General features: G+C 33.4%; 1 protein-coding gene across 3 annotated transcripts; it reads left to right on the top strand.

The window, feature by feature from the left end:
* The first annotated feature begins 563 nt into the window (after nt 1-563).
* LOC128988850 (dipeptidase 1-like) lies at nt 564-26,062 on the top strand. Of its 3 annotated transcripts, XM_054410562.1 has the most exons (13): nt 1,331-1,541; nt 4,395-4,521; nt 6,315-6,416; nt 10,428-10,596; nt 11,900-12,062; nt 14,507-14,639; nt 15,286-15,436; nt 16,968-17,022; nt 17,840-18,016; nt 18,807-18,894; nt 21,165-21,243; nt 22,139-22,274; nt 23,318-26,062. In XM_054410562.1, exons 3-13 carry the CDS (start codon nt 6,350-6,352, stop codon nt 23,594-23,596), a joined length of 1,497 nt encoding a protein of 498 aa, XP_054266537.1. In that variant the 5' UTR covers nt 1,331-1,541; nt 4,395-4,521; nt 6,315-6,349; the 3' UTR covers nt 23,597-26,062. The 3 variants fall into 3 exon arrangements, with proteins under 3 accessions (XP_054266538.1, XP_054266537.1, XP_054266539.1); XM_054410563.1 differs by lacking the exons at nt 1,331-1,541; nt 4,395-4,521 and adding an exon at nt 564-679; XM_054410564.1 differs by lacking the exon at nt 4,395-4,521.
* The last annotated feature ends 116 nt before the right edge of the window (nt 26,063-26,178 follow it).

Here is a 26,178-nt window from a genome sequence, read left to right as displayed (position 1 = left end):
TGAATTTAGAGAAAGATTCAAATCTAATTTTGTTGATGAGTCAGATTTCTGGTAGTTTTTTTGGAATTCCATCAGAAGAGATGTATCTTTATTTACTTTATTTCGCCAATCGCCAAACCATTTCAAACAATTTTTCTAGCTTAAGGAAATCTTGTTGATCGATCAGCTGTTTGTTGCATGAAAATTTTACTATGATCAGTGAAAATAATGGAAATGCCATCAGCAAACATTACTGATGTTGACTTTAAAATCAGAGGTAGGTCATTGATATAAACCAAAAACAGTAGTGGACCAAGTATTGAGCCTTGTGGCACACCCTCTGTGACTAATTTGAAATCCGATTTCAGGGATAGATATTGATATTAGATAGATAATCTATCTAATATCTATCCCTGAAATCTGGTTTCAAGATAGATATTATCTTATCTATCCTGTTGCATTGTCATCCATCGTTAACACGAATGACCTAACCTAATTAGCAGGCAATGGCAGTGGTGACTCGATCACTTGTTTACCCTTGCGTCGCGGTTATTGCCATGGCTGTGGTAGTAGTTAGCTCCGCGCGCGCATCCGTACGTCAATATCCTACACTAGATGTAGTTGTAGTTCACTTTAACATTTTCACAGAGTAGTTCACGTGCTTTCACAGGTTGTTATCTCGCTGTAAGAAAGTTCGCCGGTAAGTCGTAGGACGGTTAACGAGTGTTGGACATAGTTAAGTTTTGACAGTGTGGCGTAAGGTTTGTTTACTGCTTACGTAGGAGGGAATAATTTAGTCCATTCATTGATCTCCAATTGATGAGATCACTTAAATGAGACCATTTAAATGAAAAACTAAATAAGATATAATATTTAGACTTTTTTTCCAAAGTTATTTAATGTTGCCAATGCTACAATGTTTAAATCCACCTACCTAATAAAATAATAGGTGAACTTTATGATGGGTAGGTTACAATAATTTCCCAAAACGGTTTTATTATCACCTGTTAAGTGCTGCAGCTGTAAACCTACGTAAGGTGTTGTAAAACCGTATCCAACTTCGCATTTACTGATTTCTGAATGGAATAACTTTACTTTCCTCTGACGAAAATTAGATTTTAACTACTCAATTTCGGTGATAATTAATTAACTTTTCACGATGATAAAAAATAAAACGAATCCCCAATTAAGTTAATAATACGATTTTGAAGAAGGATTAAACCAAACCAAAGCGTCACAGAGCTATGTAAATTGTAGGAATTGAAAAACAATCGTCTAAAACACTATGAAGGCCACTCTGTATATCCCACACAGGCGTGAATTTGTTTCAAGGCTTCGTAGCAGCTGTACAGTGTGTAATAGCCTAACGGTGTTTACGTACAAGCAATAGTTGCATCGCTATTCAGATATATTGATTTCAATGAACTTATTGACAAAACCATTTTTACCAAATCACTACATTTTTACAATAGTACGGTAATATTGCGTTCCAAACGTGTTGACAAAAATATTCCAACCATAATGTAAAATAGAGGTGTGTTCTGTCAGTGTGCCTGGTCCTGGTGAGTACAAAAAACTGCCTGTTCTGAAATGTTTTTCAAGGGTAGAAAGGCTATCGTCCATAAACAAAAGAAAAGTTTCAATGTTTACCGGTTCAAATTGTAATCAATTTTAGTGTTTAAAAAATCCAAATAATTAAGGGAAATCAGCTGTTTGTTTCCACTTGCAACCTGAATGCCTTACTATGGAACATGTCAGGCGACTCTTAAAGTTAAAAGGAAGGAGCTCTTAAAATAGCTGCCGTCACCAGCTATCACCAGCATCGTTTATCGATGGTTTAGTTGATGTTTTTTTAGTAATTACCAACTTAATAAATGGTATCAGCAAACTGACACATACTTTCTCCCATTAGCTTAAAAACAACCTTTATCATGGGTAAGCGGTGGGAGTAATTATGATATTCTATATGGATAAATTACAAAAGTTGTAATACCTTTTGAACCATAATTGTTACAGCAATAGGGGTTGTACTATTTTTGGTTAGAATTATAAGTACCACATATTAATTTTAATCAAAACCAGGTTTTTCCTAAAATCCGATAGTATTTTGTTATTTTACGGGGTTTTTATGGGAAATAACATAATTTAAAGTAACGTTTGAACCGTACTTTTTCATGGAAATGGGATCTGTACCATTTTGTTCACAATTTTAAGGACCATAACATACACATTTTAATCAAACCCGGCCTTTTTTCTAAAATCCAATTTTTTGTTTTATGGGGTTTTATGGGAACATAACATAAGTTCCATAACACATAAATGGTATATATAACATAAAGGTGCTACAGTTCTACGCGTGTTAATTAATGTTTGTTTTCGGATGAGTAACACTATATTTTGTTTATGTTTACGATCCATTTAGTTACTCAACGTGACATGTAAACAAAATTCGGATATTTCCTGTTTCTTGCTATGTTCTTTAACTACTTTCTGGCACTTCCCCTCGTGTTGAAGGCATTGACTTGAGCTAAAATTAAAGTTGATACATACCATAAAATATAAGCGTAACATAAAAGTTAAATTTGGATACGGGAAATTGAAATATCTTAATCTTTTCCATGCCTGCCTGTTTTAAAACAGTGAAAATATATTTGTGTCACTATCAGCAAATGCGTATTCCGCAAATCACGATAAAATATGTTCAACATTTACTAAAGAAGGTTGGTAAACGTCTATAAATTTCGTTCCAAGACTATTTTAAAGAGCCTATATATTATTACTTCATCTATGCTAACATACACTTTCCATACCACATGTAGAAAACACCTAAACAGTTCCTTCGATAAAGGTGCTCTCGTTTTCCCCATGAAACGCGAAAATGAGGGCACTTTTTTGCTTCATGATCATGGACAGACAGACAGAAGTCATTTACCGTATCCTTACGAAGAAAGACGGGAAAGAACATTAAATAAATCCAAGCAATTTACTTAAGTACAAGCATCACTCTAATTGTATCAATACAATGCCGTATATGTTATACTGTATCACAATAATTAGGTACATCATTAATAGTAGGCCTATACATCAAGTGATCTAATTATTTATACACGCCCAATGATTATATTCAAGCAGTGTCAGGCAATACAATACCACCCTAGAAATATTTGTTATTGCAATTGTTGAACCATTGCTATTTAATTTCTAGTACGGTAGTCAACAGTAGGCCTAATCGTCGGTGTTTAATCTTTAATTTAATCTGATTATAATTACTGTACAGTGTGCTTACTGTGTAAAAATTAATATTGTTCAATTGATCTGTGTTTAGTCCATATTGCCTGATTAAAAATCTGAAACTTAAGAGCATGGACAATTATTTAATCTACTACCTGGAATAACTACAAATACATGAGAATTTTCCATCTCAGATTAGTGAAACATTGTTTTCACGTGTCCGGAGATAATATCCGATCCCATCTTTTATGTTGGGAAGGAACCTATAATCATGTTACAAAAACTATTAGACTTGAAAAAGTTTACTAAAATAATAGGTAGCCCACATGAATAGTTTTAATCATGACGAAATTGTCACCATCTTAGCTATAGATCTGATAACATTGACAGACGCGGAGTGGCGGAGATAGCTGAAGCCTCAACTGGTATAGACAGACAGCCGTCTATCATATCACTGACAGACTGTATGTATCTGTCTTCATGAGATGGTTGTGTAACCGTTATCCAACTCCAACAGCTGGATCATATGACTGACTCTCATCTCCGATAACTCACTTCATTAAATCATACAGTACCGGTAGCAAAATATTTTGTCCATGATATTATCCAATGAATAAATTTTGGAGCTAATGAATTTAAAATTTCTAAAAATTAACATGGGTCTAATGGGTTGCCATGCGAAATAAATCTAATAGGGTCTAATGGGGTGACGAAATAATGACGCATAAACAAAAACAACAGAAAATGAAAATAAATTGAAGAAATTCCGATCACATGTTTTATTTTCTACAGTTTGGGGTGAAAATAGAGAAGTCTGTTAGAACATTACATATTTTTGGTCGAGTTCTCGACCACGGGGCGACCTCTAGTTAATAATAATATCTCAAAACAGCTGAAAATCTACGAGCTATGTCTATCCATCAGATGGAGAGAAAGCAAAAAAATGCTAAGTATAATGTTTAAAAAGATCTGATTCAAGTCAACATGAAAATACTGAGATTCAAATCAAACAAATTATGATCTTGAATCATATATTTTATTTTGACCTAAACACGATAAACCATTAGAGTTTCAGTTCACTAAGCCAAGAGGGAGAGACACTATACATGGACATGGCATGTTCTGTAGTGGGTCACGCCACAACCTCATTGATTGTCTCTTGAAACACTGCCTAAATATTTCAGATTCTGAGTGATTTGATGATGACCCTGATTCTTATCTTGGAATAATATCTCTACATATATCCATTTTTGTAGTTCTTCAGAATAAAATTCAAGATCACCGTTACATTATACTGGGTGTCCCATATAAGTAAGTAACTTACAAAGAATTTAGGAATAAGTTGTTTATTGGGTCAAAATCAAACAAAAATCGAGAATAAATTTTTGTTCCAAAAATGCTTTGTTGGCGAGATATCCACCATTTAGTTTTTTGTGTTCTAAATTTATTTCTAAAAGATCATTTAACATATTAAGGGTGATTTATATAAGTGTGTCACCTGTTTAAATCAAAAGTTACAAGAGGCATAAACAAATTTTTAATTGTAACTGCCTTGGATTTTTTATTTTAAAAATGTTGGCCAAGATGAACAAATAATTTTAGCCGCCATTTTTCCAATATGGCCGCCAACTTTGATTTTCTTTTGGGAAGACCTTATGTTCTGCAATGCAATTCTATTTTAATTGCAATTTAAAAACGTTTTTATTCTTGGAATTTTTTTCTCTAAAGCTACTTGTTTAGGAGTTACAGCGTGTTACAACTAAGAAAAAATGACTTGCTGTGTACATTCTAAATAAGTAAGTTTAGAGTGAAAATGCTTAGAGTAAATAATTATTAAAATTGCATCTACATTTTTAAAATACCAGTTTTCCTACTGTTCTATTGGTGCCTAATTCAGGGGTGCCAGTTGCCACCCAGAATTGTGGAGCCCAGTATTTTGCCACCCAATTTTGAAGTAAAAAGTAAAAGTCTAAATAATTTACAAACACTTAAAACTGAAAAATACAAGTCTAGCCAGAAGGAACTTTCAAACTTGATTGATTTTCCATTAATCATGCTTATGTTTGGCACAGCATGTCTTTTGAAAACTTTTAAATCATAAACTTAGAAAGAAATATTGGTGTACCGGTAGTAGAGAATTTATGTAATGAAATAAGGAACTTTAAATGTGTGAAGAGGGTGAATGAGAAATGTATAGTTGTCTGAAAATGGCAACTCTGTTGTCTTCGTTAGCTCTTTTTGGCTATTGAAAGGAGTGATGAAGTAAACATTTCCAAAGTTATTGATGACTCTAATTCAAGCCAGAAGAGAAGGCTTCATTTTGTGCAAAAGTAACTTGTGATGCAATATGATAACATTGAGTAAAATAGAAATTTGTTTACAAATGTTTACTTGATTTTTCCTTTTATAAAAACCAAGCAGGCTGGACACATATAAATTAAAATTAGGCACATATTTGAGTTGTTTGGTTTAGTTAACAACTCAATTCTTTAAAAATTATTGTTTTAGTTTTAAAATGATTGTTTAGCTGTTAGCAATAAACTTGTTGTGAAAATAAATTGAAAAAGCTTAAACAAATTTAAAGCCAGTTTCTTAACATTTCCTGGGGTAGGAGACCCTTGGACCCCCCCTATAGATCTTGCCATCCCAGTTAAAAAGCTTAAATGACACCCATGATTTTTTTTAAATGGTATCCACACAACTCATTTATTGTTTTCCATGGGAGCAACAAGGTAATTATAACGTTTATGTTTGTGTTGTTTACATTTTTAAATGCATTCTATTTTACACCATCACAGGAATATATATATCGAGATTTTCAAAACTAGTTGATACTATACATGTATAAGTTAGTCCATGATGTTTTATTTATAATATAAAAAATACGAAAATTCTACAACCATTGGCAACACTTTTTTGTTCCGTAATAGACTTATTTTCCTAATTTTAAGTTCAAAGCATGGCTAATCAACTGATAAAATAACAGTTAATGATGCAAAGAGGAACTCGTAAGCTACACACAATGTTTACATGCCATAAACATTTAGCATGACCAGATACTGTTCATAGAACTGATTAAGTTATTGAGCTCTTTGAGTATCTAGTTTCAGGTGAGATAAGACAGTTATCAGTCGAGGCCATGAGTTATTATCCCACAGAGAGAAGAGAAGGCTGCATGGAGTCAATCTCTAGGTGTTGTAGACAAGGTAAAACAAGTTGTAAATCTTACCTCAAATACGCTAGTGCCTTGTATTGATATCCTAAAATTGTATATTTAAGCTAGTGTAGGTAAAATTGAGTATCACTACCTGAAAGCTATACTTGTAAATAAAGTTCATGTAAGTAATTGATAATCAAGAAGCGTGTGTACTTACAAATTTTTATTTTTGTCCGCAGATTTTTAATTTTTTTTACTAAGGGGTATTTGGCCACAAGAAATCGATTGGACTTGGTCATAAGGCTGGGAAAATTCAGTTTCCACTTTACAGCCCTTAATTGTCCATATTATCGTCAATACCTTTTTGTAGCTGCAGTTAATAAAACAGCTGATATGGGTAATTTGTATAGCAATCTATGTATTTATACAGGTGTACTAATAAAAAATGTTTTCTTTTTGTATAATTTAAAATTTGTTCACTATGATTAACGTAAATATTTTTATAGTACCGGTAAATTTAAAATAAAAAATTATAGTATTTTGTAGTAAATATTTTTAATTTAGCTAAATAACTTATCTAATAAATTTAATGTTTAGTTCTTGGTAGGTACTAAATCTAAAACAATCTGCATAACATAATTGTTTAAGCAATGGTAGTTTCCAAAATGTATATTATTAATACGCTACATGAAACTTTGTGAACAATAAGGCTTTTTTGTTTTAAGATTTAAACCCACATATCATATTTTTAAAGTCCCTTGGGCTCTGCCCCAGTGGCTTTTAAAGTTCCCATGTTATCCTTATAAAGAACATATTTATTTACGTTGATTATGATCAGGTGGATAATTTAATTGCTGTTAATATTTTAGTTGCAATTGAAGGAAACATATGCTAAAAACATTTACTGACATGGTTGAAATGAAATATGTACTATTTGAATTTGGGTTGGCGTAAATAAAAAAATGGAAAACAGCAAGAAAAAGTCTCGACAATTTGATATACTAAAGAAAACTGAATTAACAATGTGCTGCATTTCTTTACCAATCATTAAAAGAGCGGATTTGCAATCTATCAGGGCCGCGTTAAGGGTCAGTGGTGCCCTGATGGGCAAAGCCAAAAGCAGTGCACCCTTTTTTTCCTAGTTGAGGGGGCGCAGTTGAGGGGGCGCCCCCAAACCTTCGGCGCCCCTGGGTATATACCCAGTCTGCTAGTTTATAAAAGTGGGCCTACAATCAATGGAAACAAAGGAAAGTCATAGAACACCACTAAGTAGAAGAAATTGAAATAATGTTTGTTTTTTTATTTTATAATCTTTAGACAACCTAATGCAGCTTTGAATGGGAAACATTTGTAGAAAACACCAAAAAGCAAGATCAGCTTTTGAAATATCTTACTAATATTATAAATCTGAAAGTTTGTGAGTTTGTGTGTGTGTTGCTCAATCACGCACAAACTACTGGACGGATTGGGCTAAAATTTGGCATGATGATAGCTCACATTCTCGATTAACATTAAAGCATATTATTATCCCAAAAATCCTTTCGGGCTCCGCCCCAGTGGCTCTGTAGTTCCCCATGTTAACCTTATGATTTTTCACATTTAAAAGGAATTAATGAATCTTGACAGCTGTTTCAATTAAACAAGTTGGTTCTGTTCTATGATGTTCAATAGCATAAAAGTTACAAGGATTACCAACAGGGTGCAGCACTATTATTTCTTTTACATTTATGACAACAGCTAATTTCCAACCAAAAGGTGAGTGAGCGTAGCGAACGAACTTCAACCTGGAGGCGAGTTAGCGTAGCGAACGAGCTAACCTGAAGGCAAGTGAGCGCAGCGAACAAACTTCAACCAGTACGTGAATGAGCCATGCGAATACTTATGAAGTTAAACGGGGCAAAGCCCACGGGTACAGCTAGTTAAAATATATTTACAAGAAATGTTGATTATATCGAATTGTTATGTACATTGTGAGTATTTCCGTAATCTTTGAGTCGACTCTTTTAAAGTCATCGGAAATTATGGCTGTTATTTGTTTTAAAATAACGCCTGTAACACTTCGCAATTGCTCGAATTCTAGCAACAGGTACACTAGTAACTAATAATGGAGAATAGAGGTAAAAAAATCAACAATTAACGATTAGTTATAGAAATTATAAAACCAAAATATAACCAAATTTGGATTTACATTTACATTCCAACATGTTTTTTTATACCTCAGGTTACTTCATAAAACAGTTCAATTTGAAGGCCTGATACTTAAAACGACCAAATATGACTCGGCCGGTTTTAAAACCAATATAACTGGTAAACTACAGAACAATACCTAGCATATTTACAGTGGATATTCACACTGGTTTAAGTCTGCAAACATTGTGTGCCAGTAAACTAGATTGTGAAAAAACGTTTTAAATAGTTTATTTTATAAAATTTAGGACCAACTTGAAAAGTTCACTCTATATTATATAACATTATTTAAAAGAAGTTTTTGTTCCTAAAAATTTTCCCCTGTATTGCTTAAGATCATGATATAACACTGTTAAACTTAAATCAATCTGTAGGATAAGATAACTTCGCAATAAAACAAACCTTGATAAAATCCCTTGTAGAGGTCACTTCCAAATTCATTGAGTTGCATGTTCAGATTACTGAATAAAGTTTTAGTAGTCAGTTTTTCTACTGGCAAACAATTTCAGATCCGAATTTTATCTGTATGTAATAGTATATTACGTTACTAGTCCTGAAAATAGGTGTTTGCCGGACGAGTGTGGTCGTTCCCGTGCGAGACGAAGTCGAGTACGGGATTACCATACGAGTACGGTAAACACATTTTGGACGAGTGACGTACGATATTTTACGCCATACTACTAAATCCGTACAAATCCTTATAATATTTCCACCATCTAAAGGACTAAAAATCACTAATCATAACCTCTAAGAAAGGTTATGTTTTTGTTTATAACCAATCATTGCCACGCAAATACAGTATTATCAGCTGATTGGTGTTCGGTAAAACTCATTGCAGAACAGTATTACGCAATGAAACCCCATTTGAATAAGCTGGCGGCAAACAGCTGTTTTCTGGACTAAATCCTTGCGTGGGAAGTTAATCAAAATAATGTAGTGTGGCGTAATAGTATATTACGTTACTAGTCCTGAAAATAAGTGTTTACCGGACGAGTGTGGTCGTTCCCGTGCGAGACGAAGTCGAGTACGGGATTACCATACGAGTCCGGTACACACATTTTGGACGAGTGATGTACGATAGTTTACGCCATACTACTAAATCTGTACAAATCCTTATATATTTCCACCAACTAAAGGACTAAAAATCACTAGTCATCGAGAGGTTATGTTTTTGTTTATAACCACTCATTGCCACCTAAATACTAAATACAGTACAATCAGCTGATTGGTGTCCGGTAAAACTCATTGCAGCACAGTAGTACGCAATGAAACACCATTTGAATAAGCTGGCGGCAAACAGCTGTTTTCTGGACTAAATACTTGCGTGGGAAGTTCGTCAAAATAATGTAGTGTGGCGTAAAAAAAATTACACAACTAGCTAAGGACATTTTGGTAATTTATTAACAGAACTTGGGAATTTACCCATATACAAGTGTTAAGTAGTGTATAAAAAAGGGCCTTATTTGTTTCATCATCAAGATGCAGTACATATCAATATGATACATCACAATGAGATGATTGATTATCCTTTTAATAACTTAATCTTGTTTGTTTATCATAGTAGGAAATCATCCCCACTTAACAAAAGTGGCACTCATTGCCATAAATTAAATAAGATTTAATCCACTCCTTGTAGGGAGTAAGCAATTCATTTTCCTTAGTGAAAATAAATTGCGCTTCTGTCTTTACAACAATTTATATTTTGTAAAGCATGGATCAAAAACATAAAAAATGACATATTTGGATGGATCTAATACTAATAATCTCTACTTGTGTTTTAACGTTTTTTGACAGTTGTATTGAAATAATAATACAATAAGCATTATTATTTTCGGGTCATTTATTGTTTGCTTGATTGAAATATGTGTTTCAGTGTACGTGTACCCACTAGACACACGCAAACTGCTCTATGCTGGTGGCGCTGTAGTGGGTATAATACTGATAGCAGTGATCTGGTCAGGACTCTCATCGCCCAACAGTAGCTCTTTTGTTCAGCCTTTCAAAGGTGGCAAAGTCCTACAAGAGTCTCCACTAGTTGTGGGGTGGGTAAAATTGTGGTACAGAGAAAATATACTAAACTAGTCGCTATACTTTAGTGCTATACCATCGCCTTGCAACGGGGTCAAGATGCAGAAGAGACATAATCTTGGTTCCTTGCAAATAATGGCAAGCAGCTTGAGAACGCTAAAGAGAACAATATTATGTTCCCTAGCTGCTGTGTAGATACACTTTAAATAATTTTCTATTAATATTAACATAAACATAGCTGTAAAAAAAACGGTATCAGCAATCTGACACATACTTTCTCCCATTAGCTTGTTAGCAAAATTTATTATGGGTAAGCGATGAGAGTAACTATGATATTTAATAGGTAAAATTCACAAAATTTGCATTAACTTTTGAACCGTGATTTTTACAGGATATCTCTCTTTTGTTTAGAATTATGAGGACCATTATAGATGAATTTAAACAGTACGGTATCTTACATGATTATTTATTGCATACAAAAAATAATATTAATTGTCAACCACAAAGGGTGTCAGCTAAATAATCTGAGTTAGAATAATAAACCTTATTCAATAAAATCTTCTTGATTTAAACTTAAAAAGTTTACTGTATTGCCAATTTTTAAATTTTGCAAATTTGTATAGCTTTAAGCCTGTATTTAAGGAAGTTTTCTTGTGTTTTTGTAAACTTGTGAGATAAGGAAAAAGGTTTTACCATATTGAACTATTTCAAAACAGTTCCACTCATAAATTTAAATAATATGACAATTGAGTTTTAATTAACTTGCTAGGTTTACTACAGATAAGAAGATATGGGGAGTGTTTTTGTTTTTACTTTAGGTATTTATTGTAGTTTGTAATCTAAATACCGTATTGATCAGCTTGTGGGCTTCACTCACCTTAATTTGTTAATCCAGGACTCGTCAAAATGTAATACAATGAAGACACACAACACACATACATGCAAATAAAAAATCGTCCTTGGATTTGCTCCGACGTTTCACGACCAAAAACAACGTTCCGCTTCCTCAGGGAATTAAAACTTTATGTTTCTCGCGTACAGGAGTTGAAAAACAAATTCAGGTGAGTGAAGCCCACAAGCTGATCAATACAGTATAATAAACCTCGCCTAAAAACATGTCTTTCAAAAATAGAATCTAAATACCCTTCTTCTGTTTTCATGATATTGCTATCCTGTATTGTTATACTGTAATGATGGATTTTTTCAATTCTTTTTACACCTTAACAAAGTATTTCTTTGCAATCAGTCTTTAGATTCATTATACTCAATAGGTACAGTGATGACTTTTAGTAATGAATGTATATTTCCCACATCCAGGTCTAATTTCTTTGCGGTAAATCTGAGGAATCTGGTACAGAACAACATTTCCAAAGTAAACTTTGACCACAATCTCAGCAATGACACAGTGTTTGGGAACACAGCTTGTAAAAGCTGTCAGACGGATATTCCAAGACTTCAAAGCGGATTTGTCGGATCTCAGGTAAATAACAGGCTGGAAAAGAATTTATTTCTCAACTTATCCATTTTCTCACAAAATACAAGGGATTAGATTAGATTAGATTGCCCACCGCCGATTTGGAAAACATATTATTTACGAAATTCTGAGATCTGAACCTGAACAAATTTTTGGGGCAAATATGTGCAAATATAAACAATACTAAACAGTGATGAAATGTACCGAGTAATAATTTTTTTAAATGACAATAACAATCTATTTTTGGTGAATATACAACATAAAATAAACATCGCCAAAAATGAAGGTATTGGCAATAAATTTGCTGAAGAAGACCAGGTAATTCTTTAGCAAGGCTATTTTTGAAGTACAGGCCCTACAGCACTATTGAAATTAAACAAAATCTATACACAAAATAATGTGTGTGATTATCTTCTAAGTCTAACACACTATTTACACTTTCTGCTTATTAGGACTTTCCTACTAAGAAAATACCCCGCCGCAGCAAACCTGCAGACTAAGCGTTTTCAATTAGTCTGATTGGATTTTTACAATAAGATTTCCATAAATTAAAAAAGACGTATTTCATTCCCCATTTAAATAGCAATGGATTTAAGGAGTACCTAAGTTTGCTGCTACGAGGAAGGTAAAAAGCATTTTTTTACCAAAAGTTAATATTATAGGATGAAGTAAATAAATTAAAATTTAATCAACATACATTCATTCATAAACAGTTTTCTTTTTCTCCATAAGAATTACAAGGGAATATTAAACAGTATTTTGAATTTTTTCCATAACGTTTAGTTTTACATTGCTTTAATATACAATATTATTTGTTTCTTTAAGCTCTATATGATGGTTGTAATAAAAAATCGGGCATTTTTATGTTTTAAGAGTAAAAATATTTTTTGGAAAATTCAATACCCCATAACACCCCGTTTTTATGACCTGATATACTAATTGCGAACTCATTCAGATTCAAGTTTATACCACCTACACCTTCAAGCCAAATTTAATCAAAATCGGACTAAAATTACTCGAGTTATTGCGTTCAAGGACACATATAAAAATGAATGAATGTGTTTGGCCTCTAGGGACATGAAAATGAAAAAATAAATCGGTCCGGGGTCTAGGTCTAACCGTGCCACCTACGAAAATAGCTACTTCCCTATAGGGATATTCGCTAAAAATGTACACCCTTTGTGTTAAGAGTTTGTCGCTTGAGATGACAAGTTTCCCATGTAGCACAGATGGTTGGGCCAACGTTGGCCAACTGTGGGACAGTTGGTCGATGGTTGGTTGGAGCTTCCACAACCAACCAACCGTTGTCCAACTGTATATCTCGTAGTTGGGCCAACCAATATTTACAACTGTGGACCAACATCGGTTCATTGTTAATGAAATACATTAATATGCATTGTTGGGTATCATACATCAAGCCAACCGTTGTCCAACCGTTTTTCACTCCGTTGGACCAACAAAAGATACTTTTGTTGGACCAACGATGGTCCATAGTTGAGTTTACACGACTTTCATTCTCTGGGTCTAGCTTTCACAACATAATTATAATAAAATATCTTGTTTTACAATAAGTTACCTTTATCAGTTCCAAAAGTTTCCAAAAGTTTTTGGAACTGATAAAGGTATTGTAAAACCAGATATTTTATATATTACAGTTCCGGGGCTACAACAATGAATTTTAATAATTATAATAATGCAAATATTTTTTTAATTAATATTCTTTAACTTATTTGCAACAATTTCAGGGGAAAGAGTAATTAATCATATAACAGTCAATTATAATAGCATTAATAATCTAACGGTAATTAATTAATCTATATTCAAACACCAGTATCCTCTCTAACTCCAAAAAAAAATAACTACTTATGATGCCTTAACAGATTAACAGAATCATATTATACTGTGTAGTATCAAAAATGTTTGAAGTATTGCGACCATTGCAACTGTCGGCTACTCTTTCACCACTTGAAAACTCTCTGTATCAACAATCACAGATAGCTCAGTGGTAAGGTAAGAGGCTCATAAGTCGAAGGACCCGGGTTCGAGACCCGTCTGGGCAAAAAAATTTTGTTCCAGCTTTTTTTCAAAATTTGTTTTTATGAACTATTTAATCAATTTACTCAACTAATAATTATGCTTTTCGTACTAAATCTTTATTATTTTGTGTGAAATAATTTTGGTTGGGCCATTGTTGGACAAAGGTTGGCTGGAAAACAGTTTAAAGAGGTGACATTTCTACCGTTGGCCAACTGTGTGGCTCCACCATTTACCAACGTTGGCCCAACCATCTGTGCTACATGGGTTATTACTAAACTGATTGATTGACTTCATAAAACACACATCAAAATAGGTTTCAAGTTTCACAATAGGATATGAGGTTTACTCACACTATTCAAAGTCAGTGCTGTAGTTTTTTTTAACTTCCTCCGTTGCTCTATTTATCTATGCAGATTTGGAGTTTGCGGGTTCCATGCGAAGCTGAGTACAAGGATGCTGTTGCTCTCACTCTAGAACAAGTAGATGCCATGTCTCGTCTGCTGTCCCACTACTCTGGCAACGTAACAATTGTGAAAGAAAGCAGCGGTGAGTAGACTAAATTAAAATTAAACTAATTTTGTTTGTGTTTGGCAGAATTTTTCTTGACTTTACACACTAATCACCAATATCTTAACACTGTTGTGACTCACTCATTCATTACCTTACTTGGATTAGTTCAAACATTGGTCATATCTGAGAGGTAAAACTTAGTAATCAAGAGATTGACAGTTTCATCCAAAAAAAGTCAGAAGCTTTTTGATTTTTCGAAACTGCCTCCAAAGGAATATGGGAATTCAGATATTTTTTAGTTCGGACTATGGCTTGGTTCTCAGGTATCTGAAGAAGATTGGGTATATTCTACTATAAATAAGGAAAAAGATGGATTTTAATTATGCATTTCCATCTATATTGCAAAGATAAACAAACCTTTTATTTGGTGTTTCTCTTTATAATTGGCATTTTAAAAAGGTATGTAAAAATAATATTAAAACTCTGGTCTTTTTGCTACCTAACATCAACATTTCGTTAGAATACATCATTAATTGATTCCCCAAGGATCAATAAAGTCATATAGTTTTTTTCAATCAAGCTGCTTGCAATTTTAGAATAAATTAAATAAGTACTAACTTTTCTAACTACCTGTGGATTTTTACAATTTCAAAACTATTTTCCTCATGCATTTGCATTACAGATGTAACAGACGGGTTCAGGACAGACAGGCTGGGAGGGCTGCTAGCTGTTACTAGTGGACATTCCTTCGACGGCCGCATGTCTGTGTTGCGAACACTTCACAACCTCGGTGTCCGAGTCTTGTCCCTCACGTCCAACTGCTCCACGGCTTGGTCAGTAGTTACAATCAAACACTCTTTATCTTACTTAATTTAGCACTATTTATCTTATTTCGTAAGAGGTGGCCTGCTTTGTCCAACCCATATTTTGAGTAGGAGCTTGTTTTTGATGTAAATCAGTTTCATCAACATCAAGTATCATTGAAGACACTTAGGTGCATTTTATGTTGAATATGAATGTACGGTAAGTGTGTAATGGAGTGAGATGATAAGGAATGTCATGTCATAAGGGAGAATCTATATCTATAAAAGAGGAACTATGTATGTGTGTATATATATATATATGTATATACGTTAAGGACTCCGAAACCGCTTGACAGATTGTAATGAAACTTTCAGGCATTATTAAGCATCTTTCAAGGATGTTTCGAGTAAAGTTTGGTGCAGATCTGTCAAAAGGGCTCTGCCCCAGAAGGTTTTAAGTGGGCCAATGTCAGACTTTTTGATCAATGTTTACAAATAAATATAATTCAAAAGCAGACTTTCACCAACTGTTTTGTACGTTTGAATAATAACAACATTCTGTATTAGCAATAGTCATGATTTGAAATAGTGCCACAGTGTTTCTACACAGTGCAGCACAGAAAAATATTTTACTTTTGAATAAGTCCAAATGTATTAAACCCCAATTGCAGCACACCTGTGCACTTAACAACGTTTAAATTCTCCAATGTTAAATATTAAAACATAAAAAACCTTTATCAAAGTATTATAAACAATAAAAGGGATGACTTTTTTAAATTTATGACAACAGCTAATTTGCAACCAAAAGGTGAGTGAGCGTAGCGAACGAACATCAACCTGGAGGCGAGTAAGCGTAGCGAACGAGCTAACCTGAAAACAAGTGAGCGCAGCGAACGAACTTCAACCAGGACGCGATTGAGCCATGCGAATACTTATGAAGTTAAGCGGGGCAAAGCCCGCGGGTACAGCTAGTACTCTTATAGATGAGCATTTTTTCCTCTTCCACATAATATACGTTTCCTTCCAAACTGCCTATATGGTTCATTTCCCACAAAAATAAACAAAATATTTTTTTGATACATTGATTAATGTGTTAAAAGTACAGAAACAAAACTTAAAAGGTAATACCATCCAATGCCACAGAAAAACATACCGTTCCTTTTCATTGTTTAATATAGAAAAACTATAGTCAGACTCAAAAGGATAACTCAGGAAAAAGGAAACAAACAATTGAAACAGCTGATGAATTTTAACCTTTTAATTAAGATTTGTGCCCTTAAAAGAGTGTTTATTGAAGAACTAATATTTTTCTGGGAAGTTTTATTCACCAAGACATTTCATTCAATTCCTGCAACAGTAGCCGAAAGTAGAAAAAAATTTGTGAGTGTCGCAAAGAAGTAATTGTACTACGGACTGTAGTGATAAAAAATACACATGCCGCATACTTTTCAGGTGGTTGAAAACGGTACCTATCAACAGATAGGTTTTTAACTTAAAAACACTATAAAAAACTATTATTTTGTTATATTGTGAAGTGGACTTATATTGTGTTATTTTTCAGGGCTTCATCGTACAGTGACCCAAATGATTCAATTGGACTTACTAGTTTTGGGGCGGTAAGTCAAACTATTTACTTGGGCCTATTGAGTTGTATTATGTGTAGTGCTTTAGGAAGTTATAACATTTTTAGACTGTCACATTGCAACAACATTAATATTTTGAGATTATTATTGTATGTATTGATTTTACATGGGGAAAACATTAACATTAACTGGATTAAACTGCTGGATTAAAGGATCATCATCATTGATTTAGAAGCTGATAAGACTTCTTTTATCTTTGTCCCTAAAGGCCACACACCAATGTATGTTGGCAATGTGTGCTCCTCCTTTTCCATTAATTGTTCAGTATTATGCCCACCTTTATAGCCTACGGTTTCTTAGAATTGTTTGTGGCCTACCACTATTCTCTTTCCATAAATTCCTCTTTTAAGGTTTTAGCCAATTTTTCTAGTCATACAGATTTCTATTCAATTTACTGTAAATCTATCTATATGTTTAATAATCCGTTCCATCTTTGAACAAAAGGATTTGTAGACACCACTCTACACATTGTGTGCTATGACTTTTTTATCTTATTTTTTACACTGACGTTCTCAGAAATTCCATTAGTGATGCTTGTTTTTGCTATCAGTTTTTTGCAGACTATGATATTCTATATTGTCTCACATGATGGAATTCAGTAAAACTTCCTGATTTATGTTAGTTATTTCTTGACACTATCAGGGGAACATCTTTAGTAGCAGTGATCACATTACTGCTCTGATGCAACCAAGCAGAAACATGATGTCACACTGCTCCATGCCGAAGACCATCATAGTTATTCATTGTGAATGCCTTTACTTCTAGTCTTTGTTATTACTGTTCATTTTAGGCAGTTGTGAAAGAGATGAACCGCCTGGGCATGCTGATTGACTTATCAGAGGCTTCTCACAAAACACAACTGGACGTTCTCAGCATAACCAAAGCTCCGGTTGTGTTCACGCGTGCAGCCGCTTACGGAGTTGTCAACAACTCTCGTAACATCAAGGACGACGTTCTGCAGAAACTGGTGAGAATATGATTAATCTAAACATGTTAATGTATTCTTAAGAGAAATTGCAGTATCTTATGTGTAACCTTTTAAAATAACCATTAACGGAATACTTTTGTTTCCCTAGACAAAAAACAGACCAAAAAAATAAAAATAAAACAGTGGCACAAAAAATCTGGATTTTATATTTATATTTTATTTTTTGATTGTGAATATCACTTAATAGGTCACTCTATTTTAAGAGGCCACTGTGTGTGTGCCCACCAAAAAATTGTTTTCAATCATCAATAGGCTATATGTGTCATAAGATGAGGCGGAAAATAATAAAAATAAATCAATGAAAAATGCTCAATTAAATATTTTTGTGGCCTTATTCCTTGTTTACTTACTCCTGGGACAATCTGAATTTATATTCAAGAAGATACTGTAAGTATATTTGGACATACCAACTAATTTGTGCATTCTTCTTCCAATATCCTGTTTATTCTTCTTCATCTCCTCCAACATACATTACACATATCATACCTTTCCCTTGGGTTGGGCCTAGGGGTTTCTCTTATGCAGGTTTATCATATACACAGTCCATGTCAAATGCGTGTGTTATTCCAGTAATCTTGTTTAATGCTTGAGTGAGACAGATCCCATGGTTCCCTAAAGTTATATTTTTATTCTCAATTTTGTCAGCCCAAAGACATTCCTGAGTAATTTACTCCAAAAGTTACTAGCCTTTTCTCAGCATTATACTTTATTTATATCATAAATTATTTTTATCAAACAACAAATAATGTTCCAATGTTTTTTTTTTCAGAAAGAAAATGGTGGTATTGTGATGGTCACATTTGCGGCACAGTACCTCAACAACAACATAACCAATATCTCCATAAGTGATGTTATAAGTATGTATTTAAGACTTTACTTTAATTAGAAACTAATAGTTCAAGTGTATTTATTTCAGAGATAGAGCTAAAATGCAGTGATATTTTTTTTAAAATATTTTCCTACATTGTAAATGTTTTGGCAGCTATTGATTGGAAATAAAGGGACACTTTTGAACATACACTATTTTAATGACATGCAAATACTTTTTAACACGCTTAAACTTGCTAACTCAAATAATAAAAGCCACTCAAGAGCTTTGAGTAAATTACTCAAGAGTTAATCGATAATCTTATATATTAAAAAAATTTGGTTTTTCTTTTCCGAGTTCGTTTGGCTCTTCTACCCGACCGATTTTCATGATTGAGGTCTCAAATTGAAGGTATTCACGCACAGATTTGCCATCAAGCATCGGTATATAATTATCTATAGTATTACTCGGCTTATACGTAAACGAAATTTGCTCCCCATGTATTTCTTATGGGAGTTAAATTTGGGTTTTCTTTGCCGAGTTCGTTTGGCTCTTCTACCCGACCGATTTTCATGATTGAGGTCTCAAATTGAAGGTATTCACGCACAGATTTGCCATCAAGCATCGGCATATAATTATCTATAGTATTACTCGGCTTATACGTAAACGAAATTTGCTCCCCATGTATTTCTTAAGGGAGTTAAATTTGGGTTTTCTTTGCCGAGTTCGTTTGGCTCTTCTACCCGACCGATTTTCATGATTGAGGTCTCAAATTGAAGGTATTCACGCACAGATTTGCCATCAAGCATCGGCATATAATTATCTATAGTATTACTCGGCTTTTACGTAAACGAAATTTGCTCCCCATGTATTTCTTATGGGAGTTAAATTTGGGTTTTCTTTGCCGAGTTCGTTTGGCTCTTCTACCCGACCGATTTTCATGATTGAGGTCTCAAATTGAAGGTATTCACGCACAGATTTGCCATCAAGCATCGGCATATAATTATCTATAGTATTACTCGGCTTTTACGTAAACGAAATTTGCTCCCCATATATTTTTTATGGGAGTTAAATTTGGGTTTTCTTTGCCGAGTTCGTTTGGCTCTTCTACCCGACCGATTTTCATGATTGAGGTCTCAAATTGAAGGTATGCACGCACAGATTTGCCATCAAGCATCGGAATATATTTATCTATAATCCCACTCGGCTTATATGTAAACGAAATTTGCTCCCCATGTATTTCTTATGGGAGTTAAGTTTGGCTTTTCTTTGCCAAGTTCTTTGGGCTCTTCTACAAGACCGATTTTAATGATTGAGGTCTCAAATTGAAGGTATGCACGCACAGATTTGCCATCAAGCATTGGCATATATTTATCTATAATCCCACTCGGTGTATACCCAAATAAAATTTGCTCCCCATGTATTTCTTATGGAAGTTAAATTTGGCTTTTCTTTGCCGAGTTCGTTTGCCTCTTCTGCCCGACCGATTTTGATGATTGAGGTCTCAAATTGAAGGTATGCACGCACAGATTTGCCATATAGCATTGGCATATATTTATCTATAATCCCACTCGGTGTATACACAAACGAAATTCGCTTCCCATGTTTTTCTTATGGAAGTTAAATTGGCTTTTCTTTGCCGGGTTCGTTTGGCTTTTCTACCCGACCGATTTTCATGATTGAGGTCTCGAATTGAAGGTATGCAATCACAAATTTGCCATCAATTATCTACAAATATTTATCTACAGTATTACACGACTAGAACACATAATTTGATTTATTTTATGATTCTTACTTCAATTTGAGATGTACCTTTACCAGTTTTAAATTTATAATCCTATATATTTTAGTCTAAGAACCTTCAGTTAAATACTGGCTTTCATTTAAGCTATTAGTTATTCAAATTGGACGAGTTTCAAGCAAACGCAAGGTGAAAAACTAATATAAAAAGTATTTTTCATAAGGTTTTAGTATGGTTAAAAATCAATAGCTCCAGTATTGTTCATGTATTTCTATATGTTTTAGACACAAAATAATCAGTAAATTATAGGATTTAATTTGAGATATTGATCGTTTGAATTAGTTAAGCTCAAGATACTGTATTACTCAATCAAAAATTATAAATTTGATTATTTCTCGGATATAATAATTATTTTAACGCTGCGGAGCAGCATGGGTCCTCTAGTTTACCTAAAAAATTATTCTACATGATCATAAATTTATTTAAACACTATCTGTCTTTCAAATATAACTTTCCATGGTTATTTTTTGACACCAATAAATTTATATTATGTCTTCATCATACTCTTCATTTTCCAGAGCACCTAAACTACATGAAGAACATAACTGGAGTTGACAAACTTGGTATAGGAGCAGAGTATGATGCTCAGGATGAAGTGTGAGTAGTTTTTGTAAATTAGGTAAATCATTTGTAAAAGACACATAGCACCTGCAACAGTTGTAAATGGTTGGAGGGAAGTTAGTTCTCCAGTTCTTATGTAATCACTTGGGAATGCTGACTTTTCATCAGTTTTATGCAACTGTCGTTTAGTTATTTGCCCGAATTTGCGCACAATAAAATGTAATTTGAGAAACCCTTTGAACTATTTAATAAGTGTTCCTGTAATTGTCACAAAAAACTTTCATTTTCTGTAATCTGGTGCTACAGAAGGGCTTTGCAAGGAATGAGTCCTGCTTTCAGTATTTTTGCAGAGATAAGCACATGATTTTGGAATGGTTAGACAATAGACAATAGACAAAGCTTTATTGTACATAACGCCTGATACAATGATTACAAAAGTAATTCCCAAGCTGGTACATCGTCAATTTATATCTCATTTATATCTAGGTTCCGTAATCTAATTATGCCCTAACAAGAATTAAAAAAACCATTAAAATGTATCTTTAAAAAAAGTCTGAATTTTGTAATATGCTTTCTGGCTCAAAGACTCTTTCAGCTTATGTGTAAAATTGAACTAGGTTAGACAAGAAATTGCAGTGAAATTTCTGCTGTTACAAAACCTTTTAAATTCCTACTTCCCCCCTGTTTTAATAAAAATAAGATGAATACTTGCCATCTATCAGAGTCTTGTTGAACTAAATTTGGCAACTCAGAAACATAGTACAGAAACATTTGGACTTGAACATTCTAATGTAGAGTAAGATTGAATGAATCAAAATATTTTATCACAATTAGCTGAGGGGATTTATAAAAGGCGGCATTGGCAGCCACTGTAGATATTGAATAAAGGGGAAAGTGAACATTTGTGTAATCTTTTCTGGTTGATTTCTAGATACCCTGCCCATTTACATGATGTTTCTACATTTCCTACTTTGTTTGATCGTCTCGGAGATGAAAAATGGAGCGAGAACGATCTGAAAAAGTTGGCTGGGCAGAACTTTCTTCGAGTGCTCCAAGCAGTGGAGAAGGTTTGTTGTTTAAAACAGTAGTTCTATTAGCATCAGTAATATGAGCAGTTATAGGAAAATAGTATAGCATCAAAGATTCACTAGAGGAGCGTGTAGAGTCTTTGACTGTATTCCTTAAGCTCTCCACAATAAATTTTCCTCTCTTGCAATTGCAATGAATATCTTTCGATGAAAAAGATAGTATCCATGGCTGTTATTTATCTATAAGCAAAATATACTAAAAGGCATTGCTGCTATCGCAAGAGACAGTATGGTGTATCTTTACAAACAAATTGTTTTTTCCAGTATCAAGCGGTTTGCAAGCCAGAGAGAATTTGTTTACAGGATGAATGAGGCCCATGGCCGTTTTGGAGACCCCTAATCTAAAATTCTATTTAAACCTCCCTTGGTTTTTGTTACTATGAGATAATCAGTTAATGTGTCACAAAGATGCTGTAGCACGCAATACGTACTTTTAATTTCACTCGGTCAAAATGTTGGCGTATTTAACAGAAATCAGTAATTTATATCAGGGTAACCTTGTCAATGATTCAATTCATTACTTCCACACTTATTCTAAAATTGATTGCAGCTTTAAGAAGGGGATGGAATGTCTAGTAGTTCTATAAATAGAAAAAGATACAACTTTAATTAAATTTAAACTTAATGTTTTAAAGAATTTAGGTCGTGCATGTGATGGTTCTTTAAAAAAAAATCAAGTTTGTGATGGGTTGGTATGGTTTTAGATTTTTTCCTGATGTTGTAATTAATACATTCCTGCTGAGTAGTTACTACAACAATTATAAACTAAAAAGGTATCCTAAACATATTGGCCACATACTTGTTAATATTCCTCAGTATTACAAATTTGGGCTAAATTGCCTGGGTTAATATTCCTCGGTAGTTTTTGGCTTGGAGAGTGATAACAGAATCAGTTTTGCATTGGATATAGTGTTATATGTTAACTAAGGTTCTGTTTTAGTGGACAAGATGGAAAGAGAGAGTGCAAAGTACAAGTCAAACTTGTTACTAAATAAAATTATTATAACATAACATATTTTTAGGCTGCAAAAGAATCTGCATCATTGCCAGCAGATGAGTCGTTCAAACTTGAAATAAACTCGGACTGCTACTCGGACTATAACTCAAGATCAAAATCAGCTGATACTGTGACAACCAATCAACCGACCACGGCTGGGACTGCAACAACACAAGTTACCAACACAACAGTACAAACCACCACACCATCAACTTCAACAATGACAACTCCAACAACGCTAGCACTTACCACTCAATTGACTACAACCCCTTCAACATTACCTACCACCAAAACCAACGCCTAACCAAGGTCTAACAAAATAATATTTAAACATTTTCAGTAACATTAACCATGAGTAAAACAATTGAATAGTTTAGATTTTATCAATCTATTTTAATTTTTTAATAAAATGGGATGCTATGGTTAAAAACCTCCTATTCAAATCCAAAGGCTGCTGGATTGATTCCGAAAGGATTGATTCTGAGATCCAGCTGCCCTTAAATATTGATATTTGTATGATAATATCAATAATGTAGCTTGATGAATGGATTATTCCCTTACAAAAAATACAAAAAATGCCACTTAGATTAAAATATGTATACAAATTTGAATATTTTTTTATTAAATGCTGAAGAGGATGCCAATTGCCAAATAAAATAATTTAATTCATGTAAACATAAACTCTAAGGATAAGTTATATCATAAGTATACAAACTGATTACATGATACAAATATGTTTACAATTTGTTATTGTAATTTTGTTTGTATCTGTTTAAAGTGAAGATAATGAACTTTAGTCTTATGAAGATTGTAAAAAGACAAGAGCATTTTGAATTGCATTAGATGAATAAGTGGAGAGATGAAGCAAGGCCCCACTAGAAAAACAGGCCATGCTGCAGGATCCATGACGTCACACTAGTGGATATATTCACTACAATATCCCATATGTTTTTGGTAAATGTTGGCTGTTTGTCAGATTTTAATCGTAAGATTTTAGTACAGAAGTGTTGCGCTGCTCGCGCTGCAGCATGGGCTGTTTTTCTAGTTGGGCCTAGGATGAAAGCTTAGATAAAATTACATTGCATATATTTTGAATCCAAGGGTATTCTTCTTTCAAGGCCATAGAGTTATAAGAAAAATTGACATTGGTGATATTTAACTACTGTTTATTTATGAAGATTGATGATGACCACTAGGATTAGTGAAAGTATAAAAATTCTGACGGAGTTTACAACCAAACAAATTTTACAGTTACTATATGCTTAAACACTTTATCAAATGTTGCAAGTTTTACTGTTGCTGTTATAAAGCATACATTTCATGTTGCTTTGTTGTAAATAAATTAGACTTTTTAGGTTTTACAGTAAATAGTTGAGATAGCAATTATAAAACCTAAAACACTGTATAATTTTTTTTTTTATTATAACAATTAGACTCCTCATGTTCGGACACCTAACTAAGGTCTGGACCGTAATCCAAAACTAGTAACCGTAGTACAAACCATCAAGCTTAATACAAAAAAGAAAAATCATTGAGTATTATACACAATAAAGGAATACACCAGTAAAAATCTGTACATTTCAAAAAGCGCAAGGCAAACCATTTGTGACTTGTTTATTTTCAAGTTGTTTTGGACCAAGCGGTGTGTGTGTGTGTGTGTGATTAGACAGGTCTGAAACATTTAAACTTGGAACCAACCAAACGGATCTGAATAAAAGGGAGTCTACTGCATCTTGTTGTGATATATTGGACTAATACAGTAAAATGGAAGTGTAAGATATCCTTTATTGACTATGTTGTTTACTAAATCTATTGTAGAATACTAAAAAAAACACTATTACAAGCTTGGTATACCTCGTTTTAAAAAAACAAACAAACACCTCAAAGGGGTAAACATTTCCCTCTGTGTTGATATCCTTAGAAGGTGATTTCTACAAAACAGTACTCCTCCGTTAATAATGGACGGATTTTTACAAACAATGTGTCAAAATTAAGTATTTTTTGTGTATACGCCCCCTTTTGCCGATTCCTGTAATTAAAGTCCTTGGGCTTTGCCCCACAGGTCATCAAAATCCCAATGTATTTCTTATGAAGAAAAGATTTTGTTTACTTAAACAGGAGATGAATAATTTGTATTCATTACAGCTGTTCATAGTAAACACATGATACACACAAGAGCGTTCGTTTTCAGTTTCGATAACTGGAGTGATCTTTGATTGATTAAATTATCTTTGAGTTGACATTTTTTAAGTCATCGGAATTTATGACTGTTATTTGTTTTGAAATAACGCATGTAATGATTTGCAATTGCTCAAGTTCGAGCAACAGGTGCACTAGTATTATTTATTATGTGTTGTAGCATAGTTTAGAATTGAGTTGTACAGAGTTCAAAGGTCAAACAATGTCTGAACATAGGAATTTGTGCATAATGGAGCCCCAAACAAAGTGGTAAGATTGCACAATATTACTTTTGACAACAAAGGGACAATTTAGAATAGTCTGTGTTATGACTTAGAGAAGCCTAAAGACATCTTCTAAAGCCATTTTATCCATTCATAATGCTTTTTCGATCCTCAGAATACTTTTTTACCGTATTATGCTTAAATTTTTTGTTCACTTGCAAGCCTGCTATATGACAAGCTGCCTTGAATGTGATAATGTATATACATGTTTCAAAGTATTTTGTACAGTTTTGTTTTTATTATTTTGTGTACTGTAAAAAGATTTGTAAAGAGATGGGAAATATATATAATGTTATCTGGAAAGAAAATTTCTTATTTAAATCCAATAAACCAACGAATAACTTTGGTTGTTGGCTTTGGTAATGTTAGCTTAAAATACCTTGTACAATTAATTAATTGTATAATTAATTATAATTAATTGTTA

The sequence above is a fragment of the Macrosteles quadrilineatus genome, unplaced genomic scaffold, assembly GCF_028750875.1.
Source record: "Macrosteles quadrilineatus isolate MER2022 unplaced genomic scaffold, UCM_ALF_1.0 Scaffold_3__2_contigs__length_128488019, whole genome shotgun sequence".
In the NCBI taxonomy this organism is placed as follows: domain Eukaryota; kingdom Metazoa; phylum Arthropoda; class Insecta; order Hemiptera; family Cicadellidae; genus Macrosteles; species Macrosteles quadrilineatus.
Note: the sequence above shows the minus strand (reverse complement) of the source record. Positions and strands in the feature narration are given on the sequence as shown.